This window comes from Dermochelys coriacea, chromosome 3 (assembly GCF_009764565.3).
Source record: "Dermochelys coriacea isolate rDerCor1 chromosome 3, rDerCor1.pri.v4, whole genome shotgun sequence".
Lineage (NCBI taxonomy): Eukaryota > Metazoa > Chordata > Testudines > Dermochelyidae > Dermochelys > Dermochelys coriacea.
The window spans coordinates 197806251-197819337 of record NC_050070.1 but is presented as its reverse complement, the minus strand read 5'-3'; the positions used below and the strand labels follow the sequence as shown (position 1 = coordinate 197819337).

General features: G+C 43.3%; 1 protein-coding gene across 4 annotated transcripts in view; it reads left to right on the top strand.

The window, feature by feature from the left end:
* MACROD2 (mono-ADP ribosylhydrolase 2) overlaps positions 1-13087 on the top strand; it is a 1347099-nt gene that overhangs the window by 1222541 nt on the left and 111471 nt on the right. For all 4 annotated transcript variants that reach the window (XM_038394327.2, XM_043512065.1, XM_043512066.1 and 1 more), the window contains exon 9: positions 4899-4980. In XM_038394327.2, the coding sequence (XP_038250255.1) occupies positions 4899-4980 (82 nt within the window). The remainder of the gene's footprint in view (positions 1-4898; positions 4981-13087) is intronic.

The window sequence follows — 13087 nt, the reverse complement described above, 5'->3', positions numbered from 1 at the left end:
GATCTCTGTTCAGTTTCAGCTCTTCCTTTGTGACCATGTCTAATTACTTTGTGTCTCTGTATCTCCATTCCACATCTGTAAAATGGGGATAATAATACTTCTTTTCTCTCTGCCTTTGTGTCTCTTGTATATTCAGACTGTCAATTCTTTGGGGCAGGGATTTTTTTTATGTGTATGTACAGTGTACCAGAGGACCTGATTTCATTGGACCCTCAAGACACTACCATAATATAAATACTAAATATATATACTAAAATGCACAGCTGTCTCTTTAAAACTCTGCATGAAAAGGGGTTTGGATATATATGTACAATTCTGCAATACCCCAAAGAAAATAATCAGACTAATGCTGGTATTGACTGACACCATACCACCAGTGACAGATACAAATAATGCTGTGGCTAGAGGCCATGATTAATGAATATACCTGAGTGAAATAAATGTAAGGTGGCCAGGTGCTTCATTTTTTACTGGACAGTCCAGTTGAAAAGGGGACCTGACGGTGTCCAGTCAGATCTACTGACCCAGTTACTGCGGGGGGGGGGGGGGTGACAGGGAGGCGCCGAGTCAACACCCATGCCAGCCCCTACTCAGCCAGGGCCACCTCCTACATGCATCAGGCAGCTGCAGCTCCCAGACCCAGCTTTGCAGGCGAGTCCCTCCTAACCCACGCAGGGAGAGGGGAAAAGCAGTGGGTGACGGAGGGAGGGGAAAAGAGGAACAAATGGGTGCGAGGCTTCATGGGGAAGGGGCAGAGAAGGAATGGGGTCTTGGGGGAAAAAGCAGGGCAGGAGTGAGGCCTAGGGGGAAGAGGTAGGTCTTCAGGAGGAGAGAGTGGGGAAGGAGAGGTTCCAGCACTCCTGCTGGAGTGTCCAGTTTTTAAATATTACAAAGTTGGGAACCCTAAATAAATGCCTTCCTTAGACCTGTAGAAAAGGCCTGGGAAGTAAAGAATGCTTCTGCCCACCCCAGGTCCTATTGCTACCTGACCATTGCATGTCCTGGAGAGGGAAGAAGGGGGTTCTGGCTGCCCCAGGCTCCTGTTTCTTCCTGGCCCTGTGTGGTAGTCCAGAGAAACACAGATCCCTTGCTCGCACCAAGCGGGGCATCAGCAGCTGTGTTACTGTTAAAAACTTTCTTGCAAGGGCCAGGGAAGAGCATGCAGGCGATCTCCCCTCAGAGCAGAACATCAGAAAGACATTATCATTGCAAGCTCACAAGACAGTGACCATCAACCAAATGGTGAAACTCACTAAACACAAAGTGCTTTCAAATTCACATTGGAAACAAAACTAACTAAATAGGATACAATATTCCTCCTCACCAGCTTCAAGTTATGATCATCTTAGGTGTTACATGTAGCCGTAGTCAATTAAACATTTTCAATGTGATTTTGAAGTTCACTGTGTCCTTCTAATAAAGTACCTGGTCTTAATGTTTGACTCAGGATTCAGTCCAGTTTAAAACAGCTTCAGTCTTCTAAGTAACACAGGGCCTAGAAGGCTGCAGATCATGCATCAGGTGTAGCTAACCAAATCAGAAGAAAGATATGCCTCTCGACCTTAAATGGTGCCTGTCAAGTAGAATAGGTTCCCAAGGGAAAAAAATCAATAAGTTCCACAGTCTGGAGCTGTAAAGCTCCCTGCTAAGCAAAGGACTCATGTAATTTAACTCCCTGCCTCCTATGATGCAGGGATCTTAGTTTTTGGGTTCTTTGATCCACCTATTCACAGCTGTGCAGGGAGCAGAATTTAATCAAGCTCTGAGAGGGGAAAGGTGCATCCAAGACTAGCCTTCAGAACAGAGCTGTCAATCAAGGATGAGCCTGAATACCCTCAAGTTGCAGCCCGTTTAAACCCTTTCCTCAATTAAGTGGTATTCATTCAGCTGTGGAAGAGCTAGCACCTGCAAGAAGACATTGGTGATTCCCTGAGCGTACCAAGTAGAGTGCCTCAAGATTATTTCTCTTCCCTCAGTGAAGGGGCAGCATGAAATACCTAATCAAGCTGGCATTCCACAATCACAAGACAGGAGATTTTCCCTCTAGAATAAGGAGTAGCCAGCTCAAATGCAGGTCCCAAAAATCGTGTTACACTTTTGTGAGTCAGCAGCCAAGTGATTTTATGCTGAATTAAACCTTTACTTGATGTGGTTGGAATGGAAGTGCTGAGGACAAGGGTTACTTTCCATAGCTAATTTCAAATTATTTTAGCTGGGTATGTCAGATAAAATATTCAGTGACTGGCAGGATGCTAGAATTTGGTTTAATTTCAGATTTACTATCTGCCAACACATGCCATTCAATCAGATAAACACAGGATTTGAGCTGTCATCACAGCATTTTTAGGCATAGTTAAAAACAAGACACTTTTTCACACACTGAGAAGAAATTGAACCAGGTTATAAATAGAGTATGTACAGTGAGGACACTGGAAAAGTTCCACCAGTTTGAAAGATACTGCCATTTCCAGAGAGATTCCTTATTTTTAGAGCATTACATTAGAAACACTAGAATCCTTCAAGCTCAGGGAATATTTTAAGAGTGACAACTGTGTACAGGAAAAAAAAAAGAGAGAGAGCCAAATTAAAATAAAATGTGGACTGTATAACAGACTAGACACACCGAGACTGCAGAGACCACCATAGACTTCTGTGTGCTTGACTAAAATTAATTCTCTGACGTATAAGTGCCTGTAGAGCAGGGCATTGCTAGGCTGTCTGTCACCACCCTTAGGTCATACCCATCACTTAGTATCCAGTCGAATAAGCCCAGGAGGTGAAGATAGAATATGATGATGTAGGATAGCCTGACAATCACTGGGGAAATCAACTTTTACAATAAATATAAATTAGGGAAATGAAGCGTAGAGCGCCGATCCTGCAAACACAGACACTTCACTTTGCTCTTGTGAGTAGCCCCATTAACTTCAGTGGAACTATTCCCATGAATAAAGCGAAGTACCTATGTAAATGTTTGTTGGATTGGGGCTTTCCATTCTAAAACATTGTATCATTGCCCCTTTGACCTGAGCAGTTAGCTAATATTCAGTCCCTTCAGGTTTGTTTCCATTAGGAGAAACTGATGATACAAATCAAGTATTTCTCTGGTGTAATCTTGTTTAATAACAAAGCATGTGCACCAAGTCCTGTTTCTCTGAATACAATAGAAACACACAATAGCAGGCAGTTTCCTTGCTCAGAAATACCACCTTGTGCCGCCCCAGCAAACTCTGTGCTCAAGAAGCTCTGACTCTCTGCTTCCTGTCAGAGTCTTGCTCACAGGTTTCTCCAGGCTTTCTGCTGGATTTTGCCTCTAACACTTTCAGCCTACAAACCCAGTGTCCTAGCCCTGTGCTTTCCATCAGGGAAATCCATGCCGATCTAGGTTAGCTCTGATCAGGCCTGTCCATGCAGCCAAGTGCCTTGGTTGCTAGCCACCCATTTCCAGCTGTCTCACTACTTAAAGGGGCTTCATTGCTCCTTCCGTTGAGCCTACGACTGGTTTGCACATTGACTTGATCAAGGGCTTTGATTCTCTTCGATTCAAAGATTCACTCACCGGTAGCCATTACCACTGTCCAGCATAACATTCTTCCATTATTTTTTTGGCACTTTCACTCCAGAGTAAGTAGACGTTGCACTACGTGGAGGAATGAAAGGATGGATTTCTCTGCACTGAGATAGGAGAGTTGTGTATAAGCATTTGAGGACAGGATCTGGCCCTTAAATTCTACCAAGAAGCTGCTTTTCTGAAAGGCCAAGTTTTTCTAGTAAGGATTAGGAGGAGGGTTGGTTTTTTATTGTTTTTTTTTTCTCTATGTTGACGGTTCTTTGTTGTTCCTGAGCTGCACAATGTTCTAGCTCCCCAAACTCATTCACCGTCAGGGGAAGGCAGCGTGTGCACACGTCAGAGGTTCCCCTAGGGGGAGGGCAGCTTTCAACTGTGGTGAGGTCTCCTTAGGGTCTTGTCAGCATAGAGGCTGAACCCTCGTTTCTCTGATCTTTCTGGCTAGCAACACTTGCTTTTGTGGAAATGCTGGCTAAGTGCAGACTGGACATGTGTTGGGTACATGTGTTGCATCCCTGTTGTAGGTGATCCTTCTGCTGCTGGGGCCCTGTGCCCTGGGTTACACTGACTGACACAAACATAAGCAAGGGTTGAATTGAACCTCCTGCAATTTTTCAGTCTTTAGTTGTTGCTCTCTCTCTGGCTCTCTCTTTCTTTTTAAGAGAAACCTTTTCACATGTAATGATCTCCCAGGCAATTTATTTTTAAAAGGTGGCGGGTGCTGCACACATTATGTATTATGGTGCCATTTATACGCTTGGCCTCACTGACTGTATGGCATATTAAATGTTTTATTTACCCTGTGTGCTGCTTGTTCTGTAAGCAGCTTTTGTTTTTGTTGCATTTCTGGCTATATTATACAGAGAGTAAATAGTTTCATGTAAATTAAAAAGACACAAAAGCTTTTCAAGCCATTCTAAAATGCTAAACAGTTTTGCAGATATGTTTGTTGGGCAAAGATTGAATAAAGAGCTCTTTGTTTACGCATTTGTTCTATTATATCTATTGTTCTACTAGACACCCCTTGTGTGACTCTTCCATCAAATACTGCATGTAGGTACTCAGCTGGAATGCCCGAGCACATTTATACCATGCTCAGAGGTGGTTTGCATAAACAGTAGGCATTTAACAAAGAACACAGTAGTGAACTGCAGTTAAAAATGGTGTTTTGTGTATTGCAATACAGCTCATACAGTAAACTTAAAACAATGTTTTTCCACTTAGCTGGCATACAAAATGTCAGTTCAAACATTTCTGTGCTGTTATTAAATATTATTCTTAACATTTATTATCACTCTAGTTTCACTGTGAATAATTTTGTTTCTTACAGATGGATCGTGTCATCTTCTGCGTCTTTTTGGAGGTCGACTACAAAATTTTCAAGAAGAAAATGAGCGACTATTTCCCCACAGGTATGTGCAGTCATTAGTTGCCTTCTGACTTTCATAAACTGGGCAGTAAAAAGACAGCACTTGGCATCTTCTTGCCATGCCACAGCAAAAAATTAAAACATTAGCTTTCTTTCAAGATCTACTACATATCAAGGCTGCAATCCTGCAAACACTTATGCATGTGCTTAACTTTTGAAATCAATGGAGCTACTCATGGTAGCAAAGATCAGAACATGCAAAAATGTATTTGTAAGATAGGAGCCTGACTTTGTGATATTGAGAATTGGTTGTTTCCGCATTTCTCCTGTCTCTGTCTCCAGTCATTAAAACTAGTTTTATAGCACCAAACACTGACATCAAGAAGGAAATGATTTACACTCATGTAAGTGAGAGAAGAATAAGGCTGTCTGTGTTTATGGCTTTTTCATGTGCTTTGTCTATGTTTTCTCTTCATTAATGATGCTGGTTGATGCACAATGATTTCATTGTGGCAGAAAAAATATCACAGGAGCTAAAACCTGAATGAGAACTTTAAAGTTTGAGATGTCCCTGTACAAAAATGAATCCGAGGAAAGCAGCTCTCTGGAGCACTTAGGGAATGTTAGTAATTTGTCTTGTGTCTCACATGGATGTCTCCTATTTGGAATGTAAGAAAACCTAATGGATAGTAAATGAAAAAAAAAACCCTCAGAGTAACTGATTTATTTTTATTGTGTGCATCATTAGGGATTTTTATTTGTTTTATTTTTCAACCCTACCTTGCTTTTTTTCTTTTTATTGCTTGTACAATGCTTTGTCCTTTCTGTTGCATTGCTTCTTCTGAGGGATGTTCTTACCTATGCTTAGCGTTCAGATTCTAGCAGGCTGATGCTCCTGAATGACATGTGCACCCCTTTACTCTGCCAGGTTGATGTAAAGGGGCCACAGAGTAAATGAGAATCAGGCCCCAGGTGGCTAATGTGGATCTTAGCTGCTTTTTGGCTATCCAGAAAGTCACATTGGCCAAAAGTGTGTTTCCCCCCCCCATCTGGGCTTGTATCAAGGAAATTGTGACCTTTCTGCCTGATGTCACTATTGCTGTAGATGCCTCTATCACCTCCTGATTCAATTATTGCAGTGATCTCTCAGGGAGGCTACAATTGAAGACCCCTTGAGTTCTTCAGCTAGCACAGACTGTGGCTATCAACTTTCTTAGCAATATATTGTGTCTGGAGTATATTATGCATGTGCCCCAAAGACTGCGTTAGCTTCTAATTCATTCAGTGTGATACTCTTTGGCAATGTGGCCCAGTGGTTAGGAGAGTGGATTCGGTCTCAGGAGATCTATGTTCTGTTGCTCGCTCTGATATTGAGCAAACCATTCCTCCTCCTCACAGAGCCTAGGTATTTAAGAGAGAACTTCAGGGCCCCAGACTCAGAGGAGAAAGGGAATGGAATTTGCTTCCACCTTGATCTGACACAGCCTGACTTTGTTGACTTCCTGAGCATACTGCAAGGCAGAGGTGACAGGTAACTGTGAATTAGGGGTGGGGCACACAATTGAAAGGTTCTGTGGGGGCATGTGACTGCCACACACATTGCTTCTGCCTCCCTCCCGCCCCCAAAAAAACTTGATATGTATGTAGACAACATACACTAGCAACTACCTCCTCCTGCTCCCTGTCCTGTGGCTGGCCAGCCCCTTGCAGAGCTTGCAGGCATCCCTCCCTGCCTAACCTATCCTCAATCCATTAAGCAAGCGTTCAAAACAAGACAAGCAAAAGGGGCAACACAACTGGGATGCACAGTCCCCCATGCCCCATCAGGGTGGGTGGCGATGGTGCTGGGGGCTGGGTCATCTCCGTTAACAAGGAGGTTGGGGAATTATCAGTCACTTTTTGTTGGGTGGGGGGGGGACGTGACACCCCCCAAACTGCCTTCTCCTTGATAGGCACATTGTAGGCTGCTGCTACTGCTTCAATGCACCCCCAGCAGCGGCAACAGCAGGGTCCATCCCCTCTTTCGCACTCCCTGCCCCCAGTCTGCTCCTCTCACTCATCCCCAGGGCTTCCAGGCTAGATGGGGCTCCACCTGAGCTGCCTGGCGCTAAGCACCACATCGCAGCTCCTGTACCCGATCTCAAAGATGCTCCCCTGACTCACCTCAGTGGACCGTCTGCAAAACAGGCCCCAGGAAGTGCTAGGACTCCAGTTGCAGGGAAGGAGAAGCAGCTCAGTGTAGGGGAGGAGGAGGTTAGCCCACAGCCAGCCATCCTGCTGCTTCCTCCCTTCCCACGCTGGATGGACACATGGTGAGTGCTGCTGGAGCCCCTCACTGGTGGGCAACCCAGCGAGAGGCGGCCTGAGAAATTATCGGAGGGTACATGACCCTACGTGCCCTCCCCCCATGTGTCGCCTCTACTGCAAGATCCATATGGCACTCAGTCTTTTGGAACAGAAAGGGGTTTCTCTTTGTGTGGCTATAGTTGAGGTGCAGTGGCTTTTATTGTCCTTTTGACACATTAAATTAATTATTTGTTGTACATGGACTTGAATTACTTAGGTGCATGGGAAGGTGTTTATGAGCTTCTTGTATGAAGCAAACTAAAAGGGGGAAGACCCCCTAAAGGTTCAGTGCTGCAGGTGGCTGAGCACTGCTGGAAGAGGTGTGGACAGGCAAAGATTAAGCTCAGCACCTGTGCAGGGTGCCTTCCTCAGAGGGCCAGATTTTCACACTCAGCAGTCACAAGTGGGGACAGATTTTCAGACCTCCAGGCCCATTTTTAAAAGGAGCTTCAGATAGACCAAGATTTTCAAAAGTGACTGGTAATTCCGAGTGCTTCAGTTTTGGGTCCCCAGCTTGAGATGCCTTAAAGAGGGGAAGGGTGATTTTCAGAAAGAGCAGCGCATCTCCCTTCTGTAAAGGAGGCTCAAGTTTGGCACCAAAACTCACCAATTAGTTTTGAAAATTTTGGTCCTAGCAAGAGATGAAGGATTGCCCAGAGGTTAGGGCATTACCCTGGGACTTAGGAGACTTGGATTCAATTCCCTGTTCTGCCACAAACAGTCTGTGTGGCCTTGGGTAAGTCACTTAGGGTCAGATTTTTAGAGGTATTTAGGTGCCTGGTTCCCAATGAAATCAATGAGAATGAGGTGCCTAAATACCTTTAAAAACTGGTCATTAGTCTCTCAGTGCCTCAGTTTCCTACCCACAGATCTCTGACCCAGTCAAGTTGTACATGTGCAGAGAAGTAAGCAGAGCCTGAGTACGGACACTGACCATACTGCAGCCACTGGGCAATTCCATTCCCAATAGCTCTATGCCCTACCCCTAGAAACAGAGTCAATAATACCACTCTCTCCACTGTCAGAAGTAGCAGTGGTGTCACCAGTCAGTAGCAGTGGGAAGAGTGCCTGCCTTAATGTTCCTTCAGGAGGGATCTCCCTAGCTGACTACCAGGCTGAGAGATAGAGACCTGCTGTGGAAGAGTGCAACTGAATCCACCATGACACCTCCACAAGTGTCTTTTGAGGAGTACAATGAACCCCTGCAGCTGCTGACCCCTCTGTATCTTCCCCTGTGATGACAGCTGTGTGTTATTATTTTGACACCCCCGCCCCAACATTATTAGCCTTCAGGTCTCACTGGAGGTAGAGGGGAAGGGGAATCAGGATTCACAGAGAGCCTAGAAAGGTCATAGTGGAGGGAATATGGTCAGCTCCCTAACCCATCTAAGAAATTTGACCATGAATCCGATGTGCAGCCATCAAAACAGCCTGACTATCCTGAGGATTAGTCAGGCTGAAGCAAAGTTCCCTTCTGTGGGAACCTTTGCAGCTCTTAGAATATGAATTATAGAAATTTTGGGGACAGTCATCAGAGAAATAATTAAAATAAATGCAGGAATACTGAAACATTTAACAAGATCTAAAAGTTTAGCAAGAAGAGAGGAGCAACCCGATCAGGAAAAATAATAATGGAGAGAAGATAAAAAGTAGGGGGGCTGCAGAAGTTGTGATTTCCCCCTTGCATGCTGAAGGGGGGAATCTGGGTCTGAACTCCAAAATCTTTGGTGTAGTTTGTATCCTGGGTGTTGTGTGGGACTCATCTCTACATGACACCTTCCATCTCAGTCTCTAATGATTAAACATTCAAATGATATCAGCATCCTTCTAAGTAACATTATGTTGAGGAACATAGGATCATAGAATCTACATGGCATACTTCACCAATCATTCTTAAACAAAATATCTCAAATGAAGGGGTGGATTCGACTAAACCTATACCAGCTCTGCAACAATAGAACTCATTTGGCCTGATTCTCCACTCCCTTGCACCTTATTTACATATTTATTTGTATTTATTTATTTGGCTTTCTATAATAATAAAAAGGGATGCCTATCTGAGAACTCTAGGCCCCCAGACACAAATTATAAAACCAAATGAAACAGCCAGCGGAACTGAACACCCTATAAAAACACAAAAGTCTCCTCCATCCCCTTACAACTAACCCCACCCTCAGTATCAACCCACACAGATAAATGTCCCTGAAATAGTGCCAAGTTACATCTTTGCAGAGGTGTAAAATGCCACCCAATCAGAATGATAGACTTTTACATTGTTGTGATCACTTTGCCGATGTGTAAATGACTATACGAGGTACCAGGGAGTGGAAAATCATGCCTTAAATTTCTTTCCATGTGGCTTACTACCTTACCTAAAAAGAAAAGGAGTACTTGTGGCACCTTAGAGACTAACAAATTTATTAGAGCATAAGCTTTCGTGAGTTACAGCTCACTTCATCGGATGCATTTGGTGGAAAAAAAAAACGTTTTTTCCACCAAATGCATCCGATGAAGTGAGCTGTAGCTCACGAAAGCTTATGCTCTAATAAATTTGTTAGTCTCTAAGGTGCCACAAGTACTCCTTTTCTTTTTGCGAATACAGACTAACACGGCTGCTACTCTGATACCTTACCTAAAGTTGTTTAAAATTAATCTTTTCTGTGAGTAAAACGGCATTACAAGAGTATTGAGATTTTTGGGAAAGACATAATAGAAAACGTCAATTTAATATTTGATGGACATCCATGACACTAATTGGCACTTCTGTTGGCAATCGCAAAAGAGACCTAAGGACTGAATGGGTTTGAAAAGTGATCCACATTCTCATTCCAATCAGGACTGAGGCACAGTGGTAAGGCAGTGTGCCAAATCTTGCGATGTTGTTGCCTATGCCAGGCCTGTCTTGTACAATAAACACTTTCTTTTCCAGTGATGTCAACCCAGCAATTCTCACCAGCATTAAATTCACTTTAATTAAAAAAAAATACCCCTATATAATGGTCCCATTTTCTGAATTATTCTTTTTTTGCTCTTTTGTGAGCTATCTTCATTTGGCTTTTCTTTCACTGTGATTTACATATAAAGACACTGACAATTATTGTGCAGCTGCCTTGACTTTAAAGGTGTCCCATATCTCTGGAAGACCTGTTTCTTGAACAATGGACTTTAATATGGTTCCATGACAGGGAGCTTGCTACAGTCACTGCCTCTAGCAATAACTTTCTGACATTTAGATTATATTCTGGAGGGATTCATAAACTACTGATGGTTTTTTATATTCCATATATTCTTAAAGCAAAGAAAAAGACTTTTTTTTAAAGTAGCAGTGTTCCTGGTTTGCCATGTATTTCCACTGATACTGCTCTATCTTAGTATTCACTGGGGTGCTTCTTTAAACTGAGCGAAAAGTTGTTGAGATTTCAGATGTGAACCTAGTGTCAGAAATTCTAAGAAATGTTTCCACTTCAACATGTGTGGACCAGGTTACTTAGAAAAGCAATACCTTCATGATTTTATCTACAGAAATAGTTATTACTTTAAACTTGCTGCATTAATAAATCCAGAAAGACATCCAAATACTTGAGCTAGTCAAGTGATAGAGATATGAAGCTAGAGTTACACCTCAGTGCATTTCACTAAGTGGAATATAGATATAGGGAAATAGTTCCATTACTGGGACATAATATAAAGCATATTTTGCAAATGGAGTGCTGGAAAAATTAGTTGAGTAATGCTACTTATCCTGCACCAAGTGCCAAAAGCCTAGTCATCTGTAAAGTGTAAATATCTATAGGGGGAAAAGCAGACCTCTATGGTAATATGAATCTATGGATAATTCATAACTTACTTTTGTGTATGAATGTAGTATTTTGGTCCTCCTTGTTATAATCTAAGCATTTCTGAATTAGAGTCACTGTAGTCAGTGGTCAGGGCTTGATACAAAGCCCACTGAAGTCAATGGGAGGCTTACGAAGGCTTTGATCAGGCCCAGAGCCCACTCATAATGGTTCATGGTCAGTGACACAGAAAAATACTGGTTTGTTTTCTATGAACAATTTTTTCAGTTTTGTTCTTTTGCTGATAAACTTCTAAAATGTAAGCAGGAAAAAAAATAGAAGGAGCGTAGGAAGACATTCCTCTGTGCCTAGGGCAATAGCTTAGTCTTAACTTAAAAGGGAAGAGAAACAGCCAAGTCTTTCTGTTTCATATCTTCTTATGGAGTAAAAGAGCGCTGACATTTTCAGTCCAGCTATGTTGTGAAATCCCCTCAGCTGTTAGTCCACAAGAATGTACAGATTCAGTGTATTGCCACATGACTTCCAGCAAGCCAGGAATCCTACCCTGCAACTCTTGTTCATGCACGTAGTTCTTACTCACACCATTGATTTCAGTGGACCAGTCACATGAGTAAATGTTACAGTAAAGGGCCCAATATTTATATTGCGTAGCTGGAATCCATTGTTCCTTCTAACAGAATCCTTGTTCAGTTTTCTGTCCATTGATTTTTATTGATAAATATGCTTTTATAACATCTACTGGGAAACACAGCAAAAACCTGTAGGAACCTACAGGAATTCTGGGATTGGGGGTCAAATTAGAAAACACCAACGATTTCTCTCTTGGAACCCTATCATTTTGAAAGCGCCATTTTCAAACTGCTGTCAGGCAGCATGGAAGGCACAGTGCTGAGTGCTGCAATCCTGACAGTCAACCTGGATAATGCAGTTGCACAGGCAGATGGATTTGACTCAGCAGCTTTAGATGCCTCAGCAATACGGCAGCAGGTGGAGGAGGAGCAGAAGGAAGAAATGGAGCAGTTAGTTTTGCAGGGCATTTATGTGGAGCAGCTTCACTTGGTGGATTGCCACTTCTGGGCTTGATCAACTAGCACTGACTGGTGGGACAGGATAGTGAGGCAGCATTGGGGTGATCAGTAGTGGCTGCAGAATTTCAGGATGCAGAAGACTACTTGGCTATGTGGTTGATTGAAATGGTGGTCCCAGTATGGTTTGTTTCCCATTGTTTGCAGAACAGTGCTGGCATGGGATGCTGTGCTTGACCTTCGTAACAAATGGTGCTCCATCACAGCTATTTGCCTTGGCATTGTCTTCCTCAAGTCCCTCTCCTGGGTCACATACTCCATTTTGAGCCTTTCTGAGTACTCCAGAAAACCATCCTTTTACACTTCTGCCTTTGTGGACTTCCCTTGGGATGCAGTCACTAGGTCCTGGAATATTTCCTTTGTTGTTATCATCTTTTATTCCCTTTGGAGTTTAGTCAGCCTCTCAGTGACTGACAAGCCTCCCGTGTTCATGGACAGAGGCATTGCAAGTTCTAAGGGAAAACAGAAAAAGCACAAGTAATTATTGTCCCCCATTCTAGGAACAATGATATTTCCATCTTCTCTTTGCACTGTGGGGTTTGCTTTGAGAGGTTAAGGCATTTTGCAGATTACATCCCTCTTGTATAAGAACCTTATGAAAATGCTGATGTGGAGGTGGTATTGGCGTCTTCAGATGGGTGGGGGGTTGTGGGGTGGGTGCATGGGGGGGCTGTGGAGGTTTTAGCTGAATGAGATATGTGGAATGGTTGGGTGTAGGCCTTTAGGCTTTAAGTGTGGCGGGCTTGTTTGGATGGAGGACAGTCGGGGACAGGTTTCAGAGTGGTAGCCGTGTTAATCTGAATCAGTTGGGGACAGGTTAGCTATTGCATGTGCACCTCTGTAGGCTGTCCTTACATTGGGGATGTTACCCTGAAGCAAGCTCGCAGGAGTCATAGAAGGGAAGATAGGAAGATCTGAAGCA